At 36.6% G+C, this 22968-nt stretch overlaps 1 protein-coding gene across 1 annotated transcript; it reads right to left on the bottom strand.

Moving 5' to 3' along the window:
* Nucleotides 1–545: 545 nt before the first annotated feature.
* On the bottom strand, nt 546–2873 carry LOC103018233 (cullin-1-like). Its single transcript, XM_057550357.1, has one exon. The coding sequence runs from the start codon at nt 2871–2873 to the stop codon at nt 546–548; it is 2328 nt and encodes a 775-aa protein (XP_057406340.1).
* Nucleotides 2874–22968: the final 20095 nt, after the last annotated feature.

Raw genomic sequence — 22968 nt, 5'->3', positions numbered from 1 at the left:
TCTCTATTACTTTTTTCTGGAATTACATTGAAATAAAAATTTGAACTTCTGGATTTATTCTCCATGCTTCTGAACGTCACTTTGATACTTTCTAGAGTCAACTCTTGTTATTCTTTTTTATTTCCTTTAATTTTCTTTATTTTCACACATTGAAAAATGAAACATACTATACAAATGGTTTTTCATAGCAGATTACACGTGGGTCCGTTCAGAACTGCTCTCTAGGTATTGCTGGCCTCCGAGGGGCCGCCCAGCCGGCAGCTGTTATTCACGTGGCCAATGGGTTGATTCGGATGCAGAAGCATGCAGCCCTCAGCATGGAAGGTTCCATCCCCTCTGGTCTTAAATTAGGTTAAATGGCATCGGTGTCCGTATTTACAGACGTGAAGTGTGGCGATCCTGAGCAGTTCTGATCGCCCCGAGCCCTCCGTGGGAGCCTGGGGGCCGAGCAGGAGGTGCGGGGGGCGTGGCTGCCGCGGTGAACTCGTCTCCATCCTTCCCACGCGACGAGGGGCTGCTCCCGCGGTCAGACCCTTCCAGAAGGCTTACGCCAAGTAACTGTAGGTGTCCTGTTCACCATCCACTCGCTCCAAATATTCTTTCTCGATCAGAATGTCAATGCATTTCTTAATTACTGGGACCCGAGGCTTGAATATTGAGGAGAGCTGAGTCAGTACTTCTCCAAGTAACTGCTGGTGTTTTAGAACCTTCCTCATTTTCATAATTCTCACGAGAGCCGCCTGGATCAGTAGTTTGCGATCTTCCTCGATGTTTCTGTGTGTGGTTTCTTGTTCCTGCTTCTGTTCCATTTTCATCGGCACATTGATGTTAACCCTTAATTTCTTGTTTTTATAACCGAGATATAATTTTATTAAGGTATCTTGCCGCAATTCCATCTCATCCACATGTGTATTTTCGTCTTCCAAAACCAGTAACTTCAACTTCAATAAAATCTGTAGGACTTGTGCAAAAATGTCCGTTTTGATCTGGGTGCTGTCCATCAGCTGCTGCGCGGCGTAAGCGTCTCCCGTGTTGTACTGGAGCAGGATGGCCATCTGGAATGTAGATGCCTGCAAAGTGTATCTATTTTTGAAGCAGTTTGTTACTAATTCTCCTTCAGACAGTTGATACAACCACGTCAACTTTCTGCCACTGTGACGGCTGGCGTAAAACGCTGTGAAGCGCTGGTAACTCCGTTCCAGCTCCGAAGGCAAGGCAAACGTACCGGACTGCTGAAAAGGCCATGATCCGGAGCTCAGAACTTGAATACTGAAATCCAAGCCCAGCGGTTCTGAATTTGTCGGGTGCTTTTTGAACTGCTCATTCAAGTATTTGCTTGCACCAATGTCTTGAAACATCCGCTGAAGTTTAGAGGTGTACTCAAACCCGCAAGCTCGCTTTAACTTAGAGATCATGCTTGCTTCCGCATCATCGCTCGCACTGTTGTGATGAACAAGCCTTTTGGCCAGCATCTTTGCGTAGAACTTCTGAAACACGTCCTTGTCCTCTATATACTTGAAGACCGCTATCACTTGTTTGAGCGTGTCTTCTAGTTCTGCTTCTTCTGGGTTCTTGGACCTCTTCTTCAACAAGGAGTCACAGTATCCAGCCAGCAACTCGGAAGATTTACTGGACGACTGAGCCATTTTGGTAACTGCGCTGTTGTTTATGAAGCGACCGCAAGCCTTGTCCAGCGCAGCCACGAAGCCAGCATTGTTGTTGAATGCCAACATCACCAGGGTGTTGTATTTTTTATGAACATCCAACACTGTCTGTATATACATTTTGGGGTCATTTAAAGCAGCTTCTCCACACTTTTCAATGGCCACAATACACTGATTATGAATGTGTGTCTCCAGGAGTTTTTTCAATTCTCCCAGGCCATCCTGGATTCTAGATACAAGATTATACATGCGACCCAAATCTTCGCTTTTGTCGGCCTCCAATAAATTCTGAAATTCCCAGTGGAAGGTCTCCAGGTGTTTTTCAATGAGCACCTGCTTGCACTTCCTGGCTAGCTCTTCTTGGGTGCTCTCATGAAGGTACTGGACTCTCCGCTGCTCCTCCAGCAGACGAGTCTTCGCCTTTTTCATATATTCAGTAACTGGGTTCTGCTGCAAGAATTTGGTACTCTCTATGGTATAAAATCTCTCTGTGTCTGCCAAAAACTGAGACTCAAAGGATTCTTTGTACACCTTTAGCACAGGGCCCATCGCAAAGGCATCGTCTTCATTCAGCCCCAGTTCCACGTAAGATTGTACAACTCCACTCATCAGTCTTGTATTGATGCTTTCACCATTTCTTTCCTTTTCAATCAGTTTTAAAACAGCATTTGTTACCTGTTTATTCAATGGCCTGAAAAGACAATCTCTCCAAGTCACCAATGCAAGAGAATAGATTTCATAGATTCCTTTTCGTCCTCCGTAATATTCGCAGAGAACCCAATATCTATTGAGGTAGGCACAAATCCCATTCAGCACTTTACTTGAAAACCGGTAATCTTCCCACTGTTGAGTGTAGAACTTCAGTACACTCTCGTCTATCAAATCTTCTCCGTCCTTAAGAAGATTTGTCAAGTAATTCTTCAAAAACTCTTTAAGCTCTTTGTACAATTCCAAGCCAACTAACTGAACTCCCCCCAGCATCTCCCCCTTTTTTGATTCAGAAGGAGGGACAGCAGCCCTTTGAGCTTGGTTTGACTGGTGAACACTCGTGCAGTAGTTATAAACATGAGTGTAGAGTTCCATGTATCTGGATTTCACCATACTTCGTCTGGTATACACTTGCTGGATTCCAGCTCTGAGGTCATCCCAGATCTGGTCAAGGCCAATCTGCTTCAGTCCATGGGGATTCTGGCTCCTGTTGGATGACATTGTGAGTGATATTCTGAAGTCATCCAGTGCAGCAATCCTTATTCAAGGTACAGCTAATTCTCCATTAGATGAAAATTTAAAATATCATTCCAAATTTATTCACAGCAGCTCAGAAAGGATGTCCTTTAAATGTAGAGAGTGAAATCTCATTGCAGGCAAACCTGGAAAGGGACCTGCAAGTAAAGCAAACACCAAAGTGATTCCAGCACTGAACTGAGTGAGCAGAAACATCTTGCTCAGAAGCAGGCTCACTGCTTCTATTGTCTTTTGTCTTCATAAGGTAATCCACTGCATTATTTGCATTATATATTCCCGTAGCATGTTATGGAAAAGCCCGAACGAACTTTTTGGCCAACCCAAAAAACACATGTGCACCGCATTTCCTGGGTGCCTAAATGGCTCTGGCGACGTCTCTATCTGGTCGTTGGGCCTGGCCCCAGTTAAATCTCCATCCCACCAAGGTCTTGCGGTGTCCCTCAGCCTCAGAGGCTGCCCCACCTGGAGTTGCGTGCGACACAGCTCCCGCCTCCTCCTCCTCCCTGCCCACCCGCCCAACTCTTGTTATTCTTGGTAGTTACAGTCTATAAAGTCTCTGGGAACCTTGAATGAGCAAATACTGAGCAATTGTTCCTGGGGGGAAAGATGCACGTTTCATGTATACGAACTATTTTGTTCTTTAGCTAGGTTCAGTTTGTTATTTAACCTGATTATAATGAGTTTCTTTTTTACTAATTCCAAACAAGTTGCCATTTCTATGATCTCTAACTTCTTTTTACCACAAGTGTACATTTTTATTTTATAGCTATTTACTTTTGTGTCATGGGTGTATTTTATTTATCTCTTTGTGAATAGTAACTATATGTATTCCAACTCCTTTGGATATTTTTATATTATCTCTAAGTTATTGGGTGTAAATTCTTTGATTCATGAATTTGTTGCCTCCTTTTCCAGCATTTCTCAGATGCCTGATGATTCTTAGTCAGTTTTGATTCTATGTCCTCAATTATGACCACCTGTTGACACCATAGCCTTTCCTTGCAGTCACCTTCTTGGTGATGTCATTGGTTTAAGTCTAGGAGTAGTGGCAGACTTTGTTCATTGCTTCACTGATACCAGAACATTTTATCCCATCTCCCCCTCTTAATATAGTTATATATTAATACTTATTTACTTTTATAAACTTTCTACATTATCTGTATTAAACATAAACCAGAATGTCAGTTTTGAATAGGAGCCAGAAATTTTGGCGTGCATGTTCAGTCCATCTTGAAACTAGAAGTTCCATTGTGTTGTTAGAACCTGATAGAAGATACAGCCATGGGAATAAATCTCCCTGACAGAAGGTAGACCATAAAAAAAGTGCAGGCATAATCAAACAGTAACTCAGAATGGCAGGGGTCAAGGGAATAAACGCTCCGGACTCCTTCCTTCCTCTCATATTCTGCCAGTGCCTTTTTGGACCAGATCCAACCATTAACCAGAGAGTAGGTGAGCACAGGAATGCAATCCATTGAAAATTTTAAAGCAGCAGCTAGACGAAAAGTTAAATGGAGAAAAACCAGTACATCAAACTAGTTTTAAGGACGAGTTGCCCACATCCTGCCTTAATGCATACAATACAGTGTTCCATTGATTATGAATTTATAATTGAGGGCCAACTTCTTATGTTAGCCAAAAGTAATGTGCCTGTTATAGTATAATCTATACCTACAATTATGCTTTTTTTCCTTAGTTAAAATTTTCATGAATTTATCAACATCCATAATTTAGAATATATATTTATATATAAAGATATAAATTTTACACATATATATTTTATTAGAAGTAAACATTAATAAATTTCATACATAAACACACAACTGTTTTATCTGTGTCTTAATGTCTTATCTAAGAAGTTATATATATATATTGAAGTCCACTAGTGATCTGAAAATCAAGAGACTGGGACTGGGGATGCTCTGAACAGAATAATTTAAATTTCTTTTCTTATTAGGCCTTCTTAGTGCATCATTTATTTTTTTTTAAAGACAGGAAAGCAAAGGAGTTAAGGCAAATATTTGCCATGCTCAATAAACAATGTTCTGATGTGTGAATTGATTCTAATCAGGACAGCCAATGTCAGCTAAATTAATACACCATTAGGCAGAAAATAGACGTATCATCAGGAATACAACCTCCTAATTTGCTGATCATGGTTGAACACTAGCCAGTAGGTAGCAACTAATGGCACCACAAACAGATGTTAACTGAACTATATTAAGTAGACACTGTGCAATTCTTTTTCTTTTCAGCTCTGTACTTAATGGTAATATATCATCTTTGGGTTTTCTTATTATTACTAAGTTTATAACAAATATTATTATGATAAAAATTACATAAAACATATATATTTTCCCCGAATCAAATTTGCTCCAAAATCTTTTCATTTTTTAACTATAATGCAATATAAGTGATTCATTTCCTCAAATTAACTTAATTTCAATTGAATGAATATTTATAGATGCACCATGTGCCAGGCACTGTGGTAGGGACTGGGAATATGAGGATGAAAAATCATGTGTCCTGTGCTCACAGTCATTATATGCTAGAGGAAAAAGTCATGTAAATGAATAATAATGTGCAGGACAATAGGTAAAGCAAAGTCCATAGATGAAATAGGTGACATAGTAATAAGTCAGAGAGAATGTGATTGTATCTGAGAGGTTTATAGAGAAGTTGGGATCTGACTTGTGTTTTATAGTAGATTCAATAGCCTCCTTCAAGATGCGTACTTATATGAGTTGGTGGTGGATTGGGGCATACCAGGGCAAGAAAGGTGTCCCCTTTTGTTGAGCGTTTCTCTTAATGCAGCATTATATATAAGTTATGGACTATCATTTATACTCTGATTGCTGAATTAAAATTTTTTTAATGGAACAGTTCATAACTCCAAATTCAAGTATTAGAATCAATCATGTTTTATTTATTGCATTTATTGCCCTATCAACTGAGGACTGCTCAGTGCAAGGTGCCAACTATAGCTACTGGTAGAGGATACATAGATGAACAGTGAATCCTTCTTTAAAGTACTGACAAGCTAGTAAAAAGGCAATATGTACATATGCGGGAGGTACACAAAAAGGTAACAATATAACAGTGACACTAATACAACAAATGGTAACTTAAATAATTATAATAAAGTATAACAGAATATGAATGGTATAATTTATGTTTTTGTATAGTGTTTCATCACTTATACATGTTTCCCACATTAATTTCATTTAATGTTCACAAATACTCTCTGAGATTGATATTGGTATTCCTATTTTATTGATGAAGCAAAATAGGTACAGAGAAGTAATAAATACATAGGAAGTAAATGAAAGAAAAAATTCAGGGCCAGAGCTGAAAAAGAAAATAGAGTATAAAAGATAGATTGAACTTAAAACTCTTGAGAAGAGGCCGGGGAAGGCATGTGGAGTTAGTGGAAAGGAAAAGACTATGCAGAGACCAGCTTGGCTAGACCATGCATACGAAGAAAAATAGTATATACAAACGTGAAATCTTTAACATAAAAAATTAGGAAAAAATGTTCTACAATAGAGAAATGATTAAATAAACTATTGTGTGTATATAAACTATATATATAGAGAGAGAGGAATTCTAAGAAGTATTAAAAATGATGTAAATGAATATCTAAAGTCATAGTAATGATGAAAATAATTGATTTTTAGGTAACCAATTTTTAAAAATAATGAATAAATGCATAAGGTGCAAAATCCAGAAAACATGAAAGGGTTTGTAGTGAAAAGTAATCATTCCTTTTCAGTACCCATTTCATCCCCTGTCAAGAGGCAACATGATTATAGATAATTTATGTATCTCTCTAGATAATCTATGCATATAGAAGCATATACACACGTAGGCACTATATACACATATTCATTTTAAAATTCTTGGTTTTTAACCCTGTTTTTGAAAATTTAACAATGTGTCTTGGAAATGGTTTCATAGTTTATATAGAACTACCACTGTGTATATGCACTATAATTTATTGATGATGGAAATCTTTTCACATTTAAAAGACATTTATATTTCCTTTTTTTGGTGAATGGTTAATATCCTTGCTTATTTTAACTGGGCTATTGATTTTTTCTGTTAATTTTAGAAGCTCTTTTAAATCTAATTATTCCTATAATTGTCTGTGTTACAATTTTTGTTTTACAATCTTATCTTTTATCCTGACTGTATTTATGATATTTGTGCTCTGTAGTTATATTTTATTTTTGTGCAGTTGAGTTGATCAATATTTTTTCTAGTTCACTTACATTATTTCATATTTTCTTCCATTTTTCTTTCTTTCTTTTCTTTCTTTCCATATTTCTTCCATTACTTTTATCATTTTCATATCCTACATTTACATCTTTGATCCCTTTAACATTTTAAAAATAATAGAGGCAAGAGGGAGGGGTCCTCTTCAGTTATCTTATCATTTGTTGAAAAATTTTGTCATTTTCCCAATTACATGAAATACCTTTATGTTGTAGTAAGTTGACATAATTTTAAATCTATTTCTGGTATTTTTTATTCATTGATCTGTGTAAATATTCTTTGCCTGTCATTATCTAACTTATTTTTAAAATGGGTAACTATTTAACTCTCACTCTCACTTATCATCAACACTCTATTTGAAAGATTGTATTGGCTGAGCATCCATTACATTTATTTTTCAAAAACTTTCTAGGATACATGCAATGATTTAATATGCAAATATTAATGGAACAACGTGCTGTCTCCACTGCTGCAGCTAGTCCAAAAGGTACAAGTAATATTTATTTTCTCCTTCGTCTATCACCAATTTTATAATTTTCTTACCATTGACTAGAACTTCAGTCTAGATGGCTTGAGTTTGGAGTTTGAGTTTAAGAGTCTGGAGCTCTCAGTTGCTTTAATGTTGCCGGTTTGGGTTTATTGCAATGGCCTATTAGACTCATCAGCAGGCATGAAAACGCCAAGAGATGCTGCAGTGAACTCCTAGGTTCTAGATACACTCCCGTCTTCCCACACTGTATTGCAGCAGCCACTCCTTATGGTATTTGGGATCGTGTCCAACGATATGGTAATTCTTTTCCTGGCCTACTGTTCCACTGGTATGAGGGAACCTTGACCAGCTTCTGCTTTAATGGAACCCTTACAGTGTACACAGGAAGAAGCTTCCCCTTGTTGCTTCCCTTCCCCAGTCCCATTTGGCTTCATGTCCTCTAATCCAGCAGAACCTAAATTTGTAGGGTCAGGAAGTAGAAATTCTGCAAAATGGTCACTGTGAAGAGTGATGCAGTGGGCCAATTCTACTTCTACCCCTCATTTCATGGTCCCGGGTAAGTCCAGAGATTGGGGCCATAGCGTTGCATATTAGGCATTAGTTCAATGCATATTTCTCACCTTAGCAGATACCCAAAGATGATGCTTTAGACATTTTAACAGGTGCTTCAAAAATCTATTATGCTAGCTGCTTCCAAGATGCCACCCTGGATGGTAGGACCAGACAGTGAATTCCGGAGTCAGGCACTCAGTGTCATACCTTCTCTCTTAGAATGGCCCCTTGGTCTGAGGTTATATTATGGAAGATTCTATGTAACTTAATCAGGTATAAGCTTTTGAGCTGTGCTCCTGGCAGAGGCACTGAAGGCAGAAAAGGCAAACTTGTATCCAGAGATAATTTCAAGTCTGAGAAGAGAAAATTGCTGCCCTTCCAAGGTAAAGTGGCCCAATGTAATCAACCTGCCATAAAGTGAAAGGCTGGGTCCTAGTGGTGCAAGGCTTGGCATTGTTTCTGCTGCTGGCAGTTCAGGAATTCTACAGTTAGAGTGGGCAGATCAGCAGCTTCAATGGAAATTTTGTACTTTGTTTTGCATTGACCTAGGGTGATCCCATGGAGCTTAACTCCCTGATGTATCCATGCTCGCACAGGCGTCAGAAAGACTGAATGGGTTCATGCAGGTGTCCCACATAGTGGTGGCAGAGAAACCGTGGGTCAGAAGAGAAGATAGAGTGGAGAGAAGCAAGGTGTTGTTGGGTTACGTCTGCATGTAGCTGGTTGCTGTAGCAGTGGCCAGAGCAACAAGCTGGGCTGAGAGGATATGAACCAGGGCATGTGAGTCATCTGATCCTGTGACCCTCATCAGGACACTAGTCTTTGGGATGTTATTGTGCTTTCAGTAAAATCAAACAGAGCATGACCACAGAAGAATACATCAAATACCAAGGCTAGGAATTAATTAGTCTCTTTATATCTAGGCAGGACTAAGGAGAGAAAGCCTCTACTTCTGAATGGCAAATCTTCTACGTTCCTGAGTGGACATCTAGTGTATGACTATTTTAAGGTCCTTGATACAGATTTCTAAATGATTTTTAAAACATTATGAGAGTACATTGTATAAGAGTATCCATTTCACTGTATCTCTGATAAAATTGGGAATGAAAATTTTTAGTCTCACAATTCAACAGTTGAAAAATAGCATCGTATTTTAAATTTGCAATTCTTAGTTTACTAGTATGGTTATATTTTTGAAATATATATAAACTTATTCTTCTCTGGGTGGCCAGTTCAAATCATTTGCCCATTTTTAAACTAGACCTCTTTACCTAAGAACTCTTTATATCTGAGACCTCTTTATAAGTTAGGAAGACTGACCTATTGTCCATCAAATACAATGCAAATATTTTCTCACTTTTTTATTTGCCTTCTAATATTAATTATGATCTTATATATTAACCCCTCCCTGTTTTTCTTGTTTTTTTCCGTAGAAACTTACATTTGGGTAGTCTCTTTCAAGTAAAGCTTTTTGGTTTTTGCCAGGCTTGTTAGTGAAAGCTAAATAAAGTCTACCAGTGACAGTTAGTTGTCACTTGTCCTTACTTATCTGTTATAACCTTCATTTGTGTATCATCATTTTTTATTTTTACGGTTATTGATAGTTATGGAAAGAGCTTAAAATTTGCCCTGTGAAGCAAATGGATGATAAAATTATGTTTTTTAAAAAATTATAACTTGGGCTTCCCTGGTGGCGCAGTGGTTGAGAGTCTGCCTGCTAATGCAGGGGACACGGGTTCGAGCCCTGGCCTGGGAAGATCCCACATGCCGCGGAGCGGCTGGGCCCGTGAGCCACAACTGCTGAGCCTGCGCGTCTGGAGCCTGTGCTCCGCGGCGAGAGAGGCCGCGGCGGTGAGAGGCCCGCGCATCGCGATGAAGAGTGGCCCCCGCTTGCCACAACTGGAGAAAGCCCTCGCACAGAAACGAAGACCCAACACAGCCAAAATCAATCAATCAATCAATCAATCAAAAAAAAAAACATACGCATCTGATTCAAGATCCTCATTAAAAAAAAAAAAAAATTATAACTTACCTCTGTTTAGTGACTCAAAACAATTTTATCCCTTACCTCAAGCAGTGTGGAGTATATTAAGATGTTAGACCTTCAAACTGTGGTTTGCATACATCAGCATCAGCATTACGTACATGCTTGCAGAATCTCAGACCTTAGACCAGATGTACTAAATTAGGATCTACATTTTAACAAGATCCCCTAGTAGTTCATCTGTCCATTATTGTTTGAGAAACATCATTTTAGATCCTCTAGTCTATTTTCAGGGAGACATAAAACTAACCAATTAATTTATCAGTTTCCTGGATGATGAGATTCATAAAAATTAAAACTGTAGAATGTCATAATAGAAATATGTATTATTTGCTAATTTTTTCTACTCCCATCTGAAGATTTGAATGTTACATATTGAACACATGAATTGGCGTCTGAGCTTTAGACAACTTTCATTCTTGATAATCACCACTAAAGTCTGAGATTTTCAGCACCATATATATAGAATAGTCAATCTGTAGTCAAGGGAAAAATTATGAAATCTAATCCCTGTATTTCTAGATATAGTGACAGTCATGACTCTTTGCCTTTAAAGACCAAAATCAAAGGAAGAAGGAAGAAAATATGTAACTTAGGTATATCCATTCTTAGGTGTTATATATAGTTGTATCATAATTATATTCATTAATTCATGTATTTACTCTGTACTTATGTACAAGGCAATATTGGGGATAATTAAAGAATAGGCAAGAAAAATAGGGTAATACTGTTATCAACAAGAAGCACTTTTTGAATGCTTGCAGTGTGTTGGACATTTTCCTGGCACTTCTGCTCTGCAATCCTCATAGCCACCCTCAGGGTTGGGACTAATATTAACCCAGTTGTATAGAATTAGCCTCAGAGCCTAGGAAAATAAAGCAAACTTTTACAAGGTCACATAGTGAGTGGTGGGGCTGGAATTCCAACCATGTTTGCCTGAACCCTTATCTCCATCATACATTTTTGAGTACCTGCTTTGATTCTATCAGTAGATGACAGTTTGAAAATTGATGAAATCATTCATTTGCATTTTATATTTCTTTTCTTTAAAGTTTCAGCTAATGGAACTTTAGTTTTTTTTTTTTTTTTTTCTATTGGTATGGGTGCTGCTCACCCAGCTTATTCCTAGTGCCTTCAAAACCCTGAGGGAATACATGGTGAAGGCATAAAGCTGTGTGCTGGACGGAAGGTGCAGCGTTCTTACTTCTTCTATTTCCAAGTAAAACTGGATAAAAACTTGTTCCTCTACCTAGTAAAGGGCATAGTCCATTACATGGTACTGAAGGCAGAGCTGTTATTTCAGAGAAGAATAAAATAATTTACTAAGAGAGGAGGGAACATTTGTGTGTGTGTGTGCTCAAATAAGAAGACATATACGGTATTTTTCTTGATATTATTTTCAAAATGTGTAGTAGAATAAATCTAACTATGGAGAACATTTAAGTAAATTTGGTTAAACATGCAAATGTCATGTGATCCCATCCTGGAGGCAGAATTGCCTCTTTGGTTTACTTTGATTCTGTAAAATCCCAACTCTTCATTCTAAACCACTATATGAGAGTATGGAGTATTTGCAATACAAATGACTTACTAATTATATGTAGATGATTTCTAAAGGCATGAGACATTTTCTTTCAAATTCTAGCAGTGGGAAAGATGTGAAAGCATCCCAGCAATTGACTTCATGCCAGAAAAACTCCAATTGACTCATTCTCCTTAATTGCTTAATCTAAATGATTTTGCTACAGTAGTTTCCTAAACATGGTGTAGAGTCTTTTTCTTAAGGATGAAAACAAATTTTAATGGCCTATTCTAGTTTCACAAATTAAGAAAAAGAGAATATAAGCTGCCTCGTGTAATAATAACATTGAATGGTATTACTTTAAAGCAAACATTCTCAGGGCTTCCCTGGTGGTGCAGTGGTTAAGAATCCACCTGCCAATTCAGGGGACATGGGTTCGAGCCCTGGTCCGGGAAGATCCCACATGCCGTGGAGCAACTAAGCCCGTGCGCCACAGCTACTGAGCCTGCGCTCTAAAGCCTGCGAGCCACAACTACTGAAGCCCGCGCACCTAGAGCCCATGCTCTGCAACAAGAGAAGCCACCGCAATGAGAAGCCCGCGCACCGCAATGAAGAGTAACCCCCACTCGCCACAACTAGAGAAAGCCCGCGCACAGCAACAAAGACCCAATGCAACCAAAAATAAATAATAAATAAATAAATGAAAATAACTAAATAAACATTCTCAATGGGAGCAATATCTCCTTCAATGGTTCTTGGGGGAGGAAAAATATCTTACTCTTTTTGTGTGTAAATCACAGACATGCATACCGTATATCATTAAATATACAGTATATCTGTGGTATTAAAATTTCACGGGAAGAGGTTAGAGGAAAAATGGTTAAAAAGGTAATAACAAAAAAGATTGACAAACACTGCTTTAAAGCATACTTCCTATATCTCAGCCAGCAAGGTTCTGCCAAGTTATTGTCACTAGGCGAAGAGCTTATTTTGTGTTCCTTTCCCAGCAGGATCCCTTCTGAAAGCCGGTGATAAAATGTTATCACCCGCTGCTGTCTTTAGTGAGGGTCTGGATACAAACTTCCTGGCAATAAGGTACCTGACGGACTTGCCTTTCCTATGTCCTGGGTGCTTTTTCAGTGCTCTGCTAAGATAGTTGTGTGTGTTCTGTGACGAGACACCAAGGAGTGAGTTCTATGAGTCACAGAGTATTGTGAAGTACATATTATTTACTCAGTATATTATTCCCATTACCTTGCCATTTGCTCTATTCTTTTCAAACACTCCAATCAAGCGTGAGAGAAAAGAGAAACTTATTTCTTGTGGACTTATTTCTTGGTAGCACTTGGCATGTTGTAGAACTTGAGGATTTTTGGGTAGGGCCTGCCCTGGACAAATCATGAGGTTTCTGTGGCCTTATTAGGCTCTGCTGTGATCCCTCTGTTCATTCTTCATCACAGGAACCCCTCCACCACACAACATATCTTTTTCATCTCCCTATAATTATCAGAGGATCTGATATTATTTTATTATAACTTGTATGAATTTTATTCAATACTTAATTTTCCCAAGGGGTGTGCCTCTAATTAATTATGAAATGAAGAGGTTTTTTTTTTTTCCTGTTAGAACCATTTCAGACATTATGAAGTATACGAAGGAAATGTTTTAGGGGAGAACTCCTAGCACCCCCAAACTAATTTCATGTAGCCTACTCACTATTCTCTATTCTGCTTAAGTGTAATGCCAAGCTTGCTTTTAAGAATTACTTCTTTATCAAGTTGATAGTCTAAAAGCTGAAAATTATTAAAGGATAAAACACAGTACATTTTCTTTTATTGCATCTTTCTCAAGTTTCTCTCTTTCTCTTCTTTATTCCTCTGGAATCCTTTTCCTCCAAGTTTTTTTTTTTTTTTTTTTTTTTTTAATGAGGATCTTGAATCAGATGCGTATGTTTGATTGATTGATTGATTGATTGATTTTGGCTGTGATGGGTCTTAGTTTCTGTGCGAGGGCTTTCTCCAGTTGTGGCAAGCGGGGGCCACTCTTCATCGCGATGCGCGGGCCTCTCTCGTTGCGGAGCACAGGCTCCAGACGCGCAGGCTCAGCAGTTGTGGCTCACGGGCCCAGCCGCTCTGCGGCATGTGGGATCTTCCCAGGCCAGGGCTCGAACCCGTGTCCCCTGCATTAGCAGGCAGATTCTCAACCACTGCGCCACCAGGGAAGCCCTTCCTCCAAGTTTTTAACATAATTTCCTTAATTTACTCTTTTGAAGAGGGATCTTATAATTCATATTTTACCCCAATCAATGGAGAGTTAGGACCTAAACTCTGGGCAACCCCATTCTTATATTTTCAATTTTTAAAAATGAAAAGTTGGAGTAACCATTGGTCTTCATTAACATGTAGATTAAGAAATGTATAGAGGGAGGAAGTCCTTTCTGTGGGTGAGGACTGAGACACAGAAGCCTATTTTCCTCTCTAAACCTTCATTTTTCATTTGTCTTGTTGCTCTTTATCTGTTATTTTAAGTGTCCAATTACGGATCCCATATTACTAATACACCCCAGTTTTGTTCTTTTTATATAATATTGAAAATAACAAGAAAATTCTATTTCAAATTCAATATAATAATGATTTTAGGATGTGACATATTTCAACATAAAAATATATAAAGAAGAAGCTGACTATATCCCTTCCCACCCCCTTCATTTCTGCCTTTAAAGCCAACAGTTCTCCAATTTGGCTGTATGTGGGAATCAATTGGGGAACTTTAAATATAAAATCTGTTGTAAATAGAACTAAGGATGTGTTTGAGTATTCAGTGAGATTTTATAGTTTTTTTAAATTTAAGATTTATGTTTTTCTAAAGCTTTATTTCTAGGCATTTTATATCATATTTCATTGATTCTAGGATGCCATGCATGTTACTTTCACATTTTAGTATCTCCAAAATCAGGTGCATCAGTGGCAAACTAGGTGAAATGAATTCTCATACTTTTTGTCATTACTGTGAATGGAATATTTTCCCCCTAAATTTACTAAAATTTAATTTAGAATGTTTGCACCTATAGTCAAAAGTCAAGTTAGTCCCTAGGTTTTCCTGTTTGTATTGCTCTTATCTTAAGATATTATAATAAAGTTAAATTAGGAATCATTCCATTCATTAAAAGATCTGGTTGATTTAAATGGTATTGCAATTATATTTTTGTTAGAAGTTATATTGCACTTAGCTTTGAATACAGTTGGTCTAGCTTTTATTATTATTATTAATTATTTTATTGAGGTATAATTGATCTATAACATTGTATTAGTTTCAGGTGTACAACACAATGATTCAATACTTGTGTGTATTCTGAAATGATCATCGCAATAAGTCTAGTTAACATCTGTCACCATATATAGCTACAAAATTTATGTTTCTTGTGATGAGGATTTTTAAGATCTACTCGCTTAACATCTTTCAAATATACAATATAGTTTATTAACTATAGTTGCCATGTTGTACAATACATCCCCAGGACTTACTTATTTTATAACTGGAAGTTTGTAATTTTTGACCCCCTTTGACCCAGCTTTTTTTAAAAATGGTAGATCTTTAATTATCTTTTTGATCTCCTCTATGAATTTTAGCTCTTCCACTGCTTAGATAAATTTTGAATAATTTATATTTAGCTGATATGTTGTTTGGTAAATATGTTTATGAAACTTACTTCAAACTATCTATTTCTTTATTATATGCTGCAATTTATTCTTATTTTAAGTTAATATTCTACCTTTTCTGACATTAATATTACCACTCCTGCTTTCTTTTTGTTTGAAATTACAGAGTACCTCTTGGCCCATCCCAGTATTTTCAAACATTATATATCAATTGCTTTAAGCACGTTTATTGTTTGATAATCCAAAATGACAATCTATGTATTTCAGGGAGATAATTCATCCCTTTTACATTGTAGTGTGAATTCTTTAGGATTTTATTCCTATTATATTATCTCATGTTATTTGTTTTACTTTGAGATTTCTTCCTTTTCTCCCTCTTTTTACTCTTTTTTGCAAGTTTGATCTGCTATTCATTCCTCCATTTTAATGTGAGAATCCTTCTGGTTTTCATTACTGTTTATCTTCCCTTTCCTAGGGCTCATAATCACATGTGCATTTTCTACTATTTTCTGAAAACATGATATCAATTTTTAACCATATCAAAATGCTTTATTCCTCCCTGTGTCCCCATAACATGATGATGAGACCTTCAGAAGACGACTTCCCAAAGCCTATTTTCTGAAGCTATCTCCTTACCATCAAAATGCAAACTGTACTCTACGTAGTGACTTCTAAGGAATTTATAAAAAGAGAAATACATCAAGTCTCATTATTATGCTAAAGAGAGAGATAATACCCATGTCACAAACTAATTACAGTGTAATATACATCACTACCTATTGTGGTTTTGCAATCATAAATCCAAATCTAAGATATTTGAATCTGTATAATCATGTCATATTAAAATAGTATCTTTGGTATTTATTTGATTTCATTGAACTTATTCACAAAATACAATGCAGCCATATAGCTAATTTAGAGTTTTATTATAAATGGATATTGGGGAATTGAAAAGTTTTATGTGAAAAGGAAGATTTATGACTATAAAGAAATATACTGATTTTTCAGGGAAATCATAACAAAATATTCACATATGTTTAGTTAAAGGGGAGGTGGCTATCAGTCCACTATATCCCCATATCCTAAGCAAATAATTCAGTACCCATTAAATTAATTAAGGTACTTTTATAATCTTATTTTTCAGAAAAATAATTTATTTTAGTTAAGCTATCCTATATTTATCTAAGCCATTAGCATCTGTATGTGAATGATAATGGGTCTGAAAACCACAAAGGTAACAGAACATCAGAGGATTATATCTCATGAATTGGAAAATCCCCTAATAAATTTTCCATGTAGTACTTTTTTTTTTTTTTTTTTTTTTAATGAGGATCTTGAATCAGATGCGTATGTTTGATTGATTGATTGATTGATTGATTTTGGCTGTGTTGGGTCTTCGTTTCTGTGCGAGGGCTTTCTCCAGTTGTGGCAAGCGGGGGCCACTCTTCATCGCGATGCGCGGGCCTCTCTCGTTGCGGAGCACAGACTCCAGACGCGCAGGCTCAGCAGTTGTGGCTCACGGGCCCAGCCGCTCTGCGGCATGTGGGATCTTCCCAGGCCAGGGCTCGAACCCGTGTCCCCTGCATTAGCAGGCAGATTCTCAACCACTGCGCCACCAGGGAAGCCCTCCATGTAGTACTTTTTATTCTGGAAAAATGTATTTCTAAAAATTCTAAATAATTATGCTTAGAAGTGTTTATTCTTTTTAGGAAATAAAATATTCAACAATACATAGAGTGTGGGGTTATTTTCTAATAGGTTTGACAATTTTTCTGTGGTATTATAGGATTATATATTTGTTAACAAATATTAATTGATCACTTATTATGTGCTAACAATGTGTATAGAAATGAATACAATGGAGTTTCCTACTCCAGGGAGTTTACAATATTTAGAGAGAGAGAAGAAAAAAAAAAGTCCAAAGAACAGAGCAGAGTGGTCACATGGAAAGAGGTCAGATCTGGAACATTTGGGACTTGAGTCAAGTTTTAAAGGAGTTTTGGCATATCAAGAAGAGGGAGGAAAGCAATGGGGCATTCGTTCCAGGTAGAAGCATCAACAGATGAGAAGCCTCAGAGGTTTGGAAGAGCTTGAAACATTGAAAAAACTGCAAGTAATTTTTTATGATCAATGTGAAAAGAATGTTGTGTGATGATCAGTGTTGGAGAATATGGACAGAAAAGTCGACCAGACCCATCAATGAAGGGCATCATGTGTTAGACCAACAGTTCACATTTTGGTCTCAGGATCCCTCTGTTGGTTACATGGGTTATATATCTTTGATATTTACCATACTGGAATTGAAGCTAGGAATTAAAAAAAAAATTTATTATTCTATTGGAAAATAATGAGAAACCCATTTAATATTACATAAATAATATTTTGTGAAAAATAATTATATTTCCCCAAACAAAAAAAATAGCAGGGTAAGTTTTTTGCAAATCTCCTTAATGTCTAGCTTAACAGAATACAGCTGGATTCTCATATATGTTTCTACAATCACTATTTTAGCTGAAATAATGGAGAAAATTTAGCCTCACAAGATAAATATTTGGAAAAGGGAGGAGTCTTTTATGAGTCTTTTCACAATTATCCCAGATAATTGTGGATATTCTTTTTTGGGACTATATCAAAAACTCAAGAAGTGAATGGGCGACCCTTAGAATGGGAGAAAATATTTGCAAGTGAAGCAATGGACAAGGGATTAATCTCCAAAATATACAAACAGCTCATGCAGCTCAATATCAAAAAAATGAACAACCCAATCAAAAAATGGACAGAATACTTAAATAGACATTTCTCCAAAGAAGATATACAGATGGTCAAGAGGCACATGAAAAGATGCTCAACATCGCTAATTATTAGAGAAATGCAAATCAAAACTACAAGGAGGTATCACCTCACACCAGTCAGAATGACCATCAGCAAAAAGTCTATAAATAATAAATGCTGGAGAGAGTGTGGAGAAAAGGGAACCCTCCTACACTGCTGGTGGGAATGTAGATTGATACAGCCACTGTGGAGAACAGTATGGGGGTTCCTTAAGAAACTAACTACCATATGACACAGCATTCCCACTCCTGGGCATATACCAGGAGAAAACCATAATTCCAAAAGATACATGCACCCCAATGTTCATTGCAGCACTATTTACAATAGCCAGGACAAGGAAGCAACCTAAATGTCCATCAACAGAGGAATGGATAAAGAAGATGTGGTACATATATACAATGGAATATTACTCAGCCATAAAAAGAAATGAAATTGTGTCATTTGCAGAGACGTGGATGAACCTAGAGACTGTCATACAGAGTGAAGTCAGAAAGAGAAAAAATTATTGTATATTAACACATATATGTGGAATCTAGAAAATGGTACAGATATACCTATTTGCAAAGCAGAAATAGAGACAAAGATGTAGAGAACAAATATATGGACAACAAGGGGGGAAGGGGAGGTGGGATGAACTGGGAGATTGGGATTGACATATATACACTACTATGTATAAAATAGATAACTAATGAGAACCTACTGTATAGCACAGGGAACTCTACTCAATGCTCTATGGTGACCTAAATGGGAAGGAAATCCAAAAAATAGGGGATGTATGTATACATATAGCTGATTCACTTCACTGTATAGCAGAAACTAACACAACATTGTAAACAACTACACACACACACACACACCCCCCAAAAATAAGAAGTGAATTGGAGGACTTAATATTTTTAAGATGGCAATACTTCCCAAATTGATCTACAGATTCCACTCAATTCCTGTAGGAATCATAGCTAGCTTCTTTGTTAAAATTGACGAGCTGATTCTAAAATTCACTTGGATTTGCAAGGGACCCAAACTAGCCAAAACAATCTTGAAAACAAAGTTGGAAGACTGACACTTCCTGAGTTCAATACTTAACTACAAAGCACCAGTAATGAAGACAGAGTGATACTGGCATGAGATAGACATAGAAATCAATGGAACAGAACTAACAATCCAGAAATAAAGCCATGTGTCTATGGTCAACTGACATTTAACAAGAGGGCCAAGATCATTCAGTGAGAGAAAGAACAGCCTTTTCAAAAAATGGTGCTGAGACAAGTGGATAACCACGTGCAAAAAAAAAAAAAAAGAGATTAGACTCTTGCCATACCATATACAGAAAATTAACTCAAAATGTATCAAAGATCTAAATGGAAGCACTAAACTATAAACCTCTCTTAGGAAAAAAATAGGGGTAAATCTTCATGGCTTTGGGTTTGCCATGAATATATGACATCAAAATACGAGTAACACAAGAAAAACTGCAAAAATAGGATTTCATCGAAATTTAAAAAATTTGTGCTTCAAAGGACACTATCAAAAAAGTGAAAAGGCAACCCACAGAATGGAAGAAATTTTGCAAATCATATACCTGATAAGGCCTTGTATCCAGAATATATAAAGAACTCTTACAACTAAAAAATAAAAGGAAAACTGACTCAAGTTAAAAATGGGCAAAAGATTTGAGCAGACATGTCTCCAAATAAGAAATAGAAATGGCCTATAAACACATGAAGAGATTCTTGACATTATTAGTCATCAGGGAAATGCAAATCAAAATCACAATGAGATACTACTTCACATCCACTAGCTGTAATCAAAAAGACACATAATGACAAGTGTTGACAAAACGTAGAGAAATTGGAACCCTCATATCTTGCTTGTGGAAATCTAAAATGATACAGCCACTTTGAAAAACAGTCTGGCAATTCCTCAAATAATTCAGCATAGAGTTATCACATGATCCAGCAATTCCACTCCTAGTGATATACCTAAGAGAAAAGAAAACATGTCTGCACAAAAACTTGTATATGAATGTTTATAGCAGCATTATGCATAATAGCTAAAAGGTAGAAACAACCCAAACGTCCATCAATGTATGAATGTATAAGCAAAATGTGGCATATCCATACAATGCAATATTATTTGACCATAAAAGGGAATGAGGTACTAACACATGCTACAACATGGGTTAACCTTGAAAACATTGTTCTAAGTGAAAAAAAAGCCAGATACAAAAGGTCACATTTTGTATGGTTCCATTTATATGAAATTTATATGAAATGTCCACAATAGGTAAATCTATTGAGACAGAAAGCACATTAGTGGTTGTTTAGGGCTGGGGTGAATGGAACAATAGGGGGATAAGAGCTGAAAGATATGAGATTTCTTCTTGTGGTGATTGAAAGCATTCTAAAATTTACTACAGAGATGGTTTCACATATTTGTTAATATACTAAAAGCCATTGAATTGTACACATTAAATATTTGAATTACATAGTATGTGAAGTATATCTGTGAATAAATCTGTTTAAAAAACTCAACAAGCGGTAGTTCCTTAAATGTTAGTTGTAATGTGGAATTTGAAACCATTTCAATAAACATTTCTTACTTTGCAACATAAAATCCATTGGTCTATCTAGAACTCTGAATAGATCTTTTACCTATGCATGATTTTGATCTTGCAGATACCCTAAAATTCTCAGAGATAGCCAAGTGTCCCTAGACTACAGTTGGAGAACTGCTGTGTCAGGTTAGAGTCTGAACTTCAGAGAGGTGCAGTTTAATTTTAAAAAAAGCCACCCCTCGAATTTTGTGAGCTTTGGGAGTAAACTACATTTGGCTAGGTTCAAACCAATGTACAAACATTTTATAGACAGAGTACATAAACATTTACAGTTCAGTTGGCCTAGTAATAACAATGACAAATGCATGTGAGACTCAGGTCAATTACGAAGACTAGTGAGGCTGGAAAGGAAGATATTGGGGAAAAGTAATTGGCTGCTTTTATAGAAATTATGAGGGTACACATAAGATAAAGCAGTTAATAACATGAAGAAGCTGTCTGAGTATAGGTACCTTTGGAAATCTGAAGAATAGTGTCAGAGAAAGGAAAAGAGAGTACGGTGCAATTCTGCAGGCAGAACCCAGGGAGCTCCAAGTTCATGTTCAGTAAGCACAACGAAAACAGTTTTTTCCAGAAATGAAGGAAGAGGTTTGGGGTCCAAGTGAGTAGGCTTGCCATAAATGAATGTTCTTTCTTACCCAAAACATAGAAATAAATAGTTCTTACTTATAGCCAAAGCTTAAATGAATTTGGACAACTTTTAATATAGTAAGTTATCTATTTTTATGTATGTATATGATGAAATTGGCATAACAAAATTGGTATATGAGTACACTTTCTTGGGCAGACAGGGCAAGGGATGTGTGGTATAAGGAAGCTATAGATGTTTGGAGTAGCCATTGTAGGCCAAGACTCGTTCACTCAAGGGCAGACTCCCACAACACCTTTGCCAGAAACCCAGTGTCCCAGGTGCCACACTCTCCTATTTCAAAGCTGACCTTACTTAGTTTGATGATATTCACTCTTTCAAGTCACTCTGTATTACCCAATGACTAGGCCTTCAAAGTACATTCAAACTTATTTCTAGTATATGCTTATTTGATGCTGGCACAAATAACGTAAAGGTTAATTTAGATTTTCATCTTGTTACTTGAAATTTTTTCTTAATGAGTCATTCTTTCAACAAATATTTATGGCCTATTTACAGAGTGTTACCATAAACAGCAAACTTGCTCCTCTTCCCTTAATAAAACACGCTTGTAAAACTTTTGTATTAGGGTAAGACTATGATATGTGGATATACATACCACAAATAGGTATGCGTAACAAATTTTAACTTCAAAGATAACTGCTAGATAAAAGGAGAGTTTTGTTGAAGAAGAGCAGCACACTGACCTCTTTCTAGAACACACTGATTCCTATAAAATAATTTTTAGTATGAGATCAGTTATTCTTGGGCCACAATACAGAAAGGCTTAATTATTAAAGTAATCAAAGATATTTTTTGCATAGAACTCTCATTTATAAAGGTCAGAACTTGGGCCTAAAGTCTAATGTACTACCTTTCAAAACTGATTCATATTCACTTTAGTTTTTCCAAGGTAAGAAATAAGATTTTGCAATATTGAACAATATTCTTTAGCTTCTGTCGGTTTTAATTTCTTTTTTGAACTCCATATGCTGGCTTTCTGGATTCAATAGCTAGATTAACTATTTGTAAGTTTGCTTCCAGCTTTTACATTTGGTACTTCTGATGTCAAAGTGGAGACAAAATTATTTAATTCAAACAACAAAACAAAAAACATGTTAAATGTGTTTTTGTGAAATTAAATATTACTCTTTTCTGAAAAGTAAACTTATTGGGAAGTGACTGAATGTGTTACTGTAGTTATGATTTATTACTATTGTTGAGTTTTCTCTAAGAATGAAATATCAGGTTTTTTATGGATATTATTCTTTAGAAGTGTGCATTTGGTATATTTTTTGGAAGTGTGCATCTGGTTTGTTTACTTGTCTACTTGGTCTGATGATAATATTACAGAGACATTGTAGAAGGTTTTGATAACAAGATTTTAATGAAAAGAAAATAGAGATACTTCAGGAGGTAGATCAATTTTTCTTTGGTTTA

The sequence above is a fragment of the Balaenoptera acutorostrata genome, chromosome 7, assembly GCF_949987535.1.
Source record: "Balaenoptera acutorostrata chromosome 7, mBalAcu1.1, whole genome shotgun sequence".
NCBI classification, from domain to species: domain Eukaryota; kingdom Metazoa; phylum Chordata; class Mammalia; order Artiodactyla; family Balaenopteridae; genus Balaenoptera; species Balaenoptera acutorostrata.
This window is presented reverse-complemented; position numbering and strand designations above follow the sequence as displayed.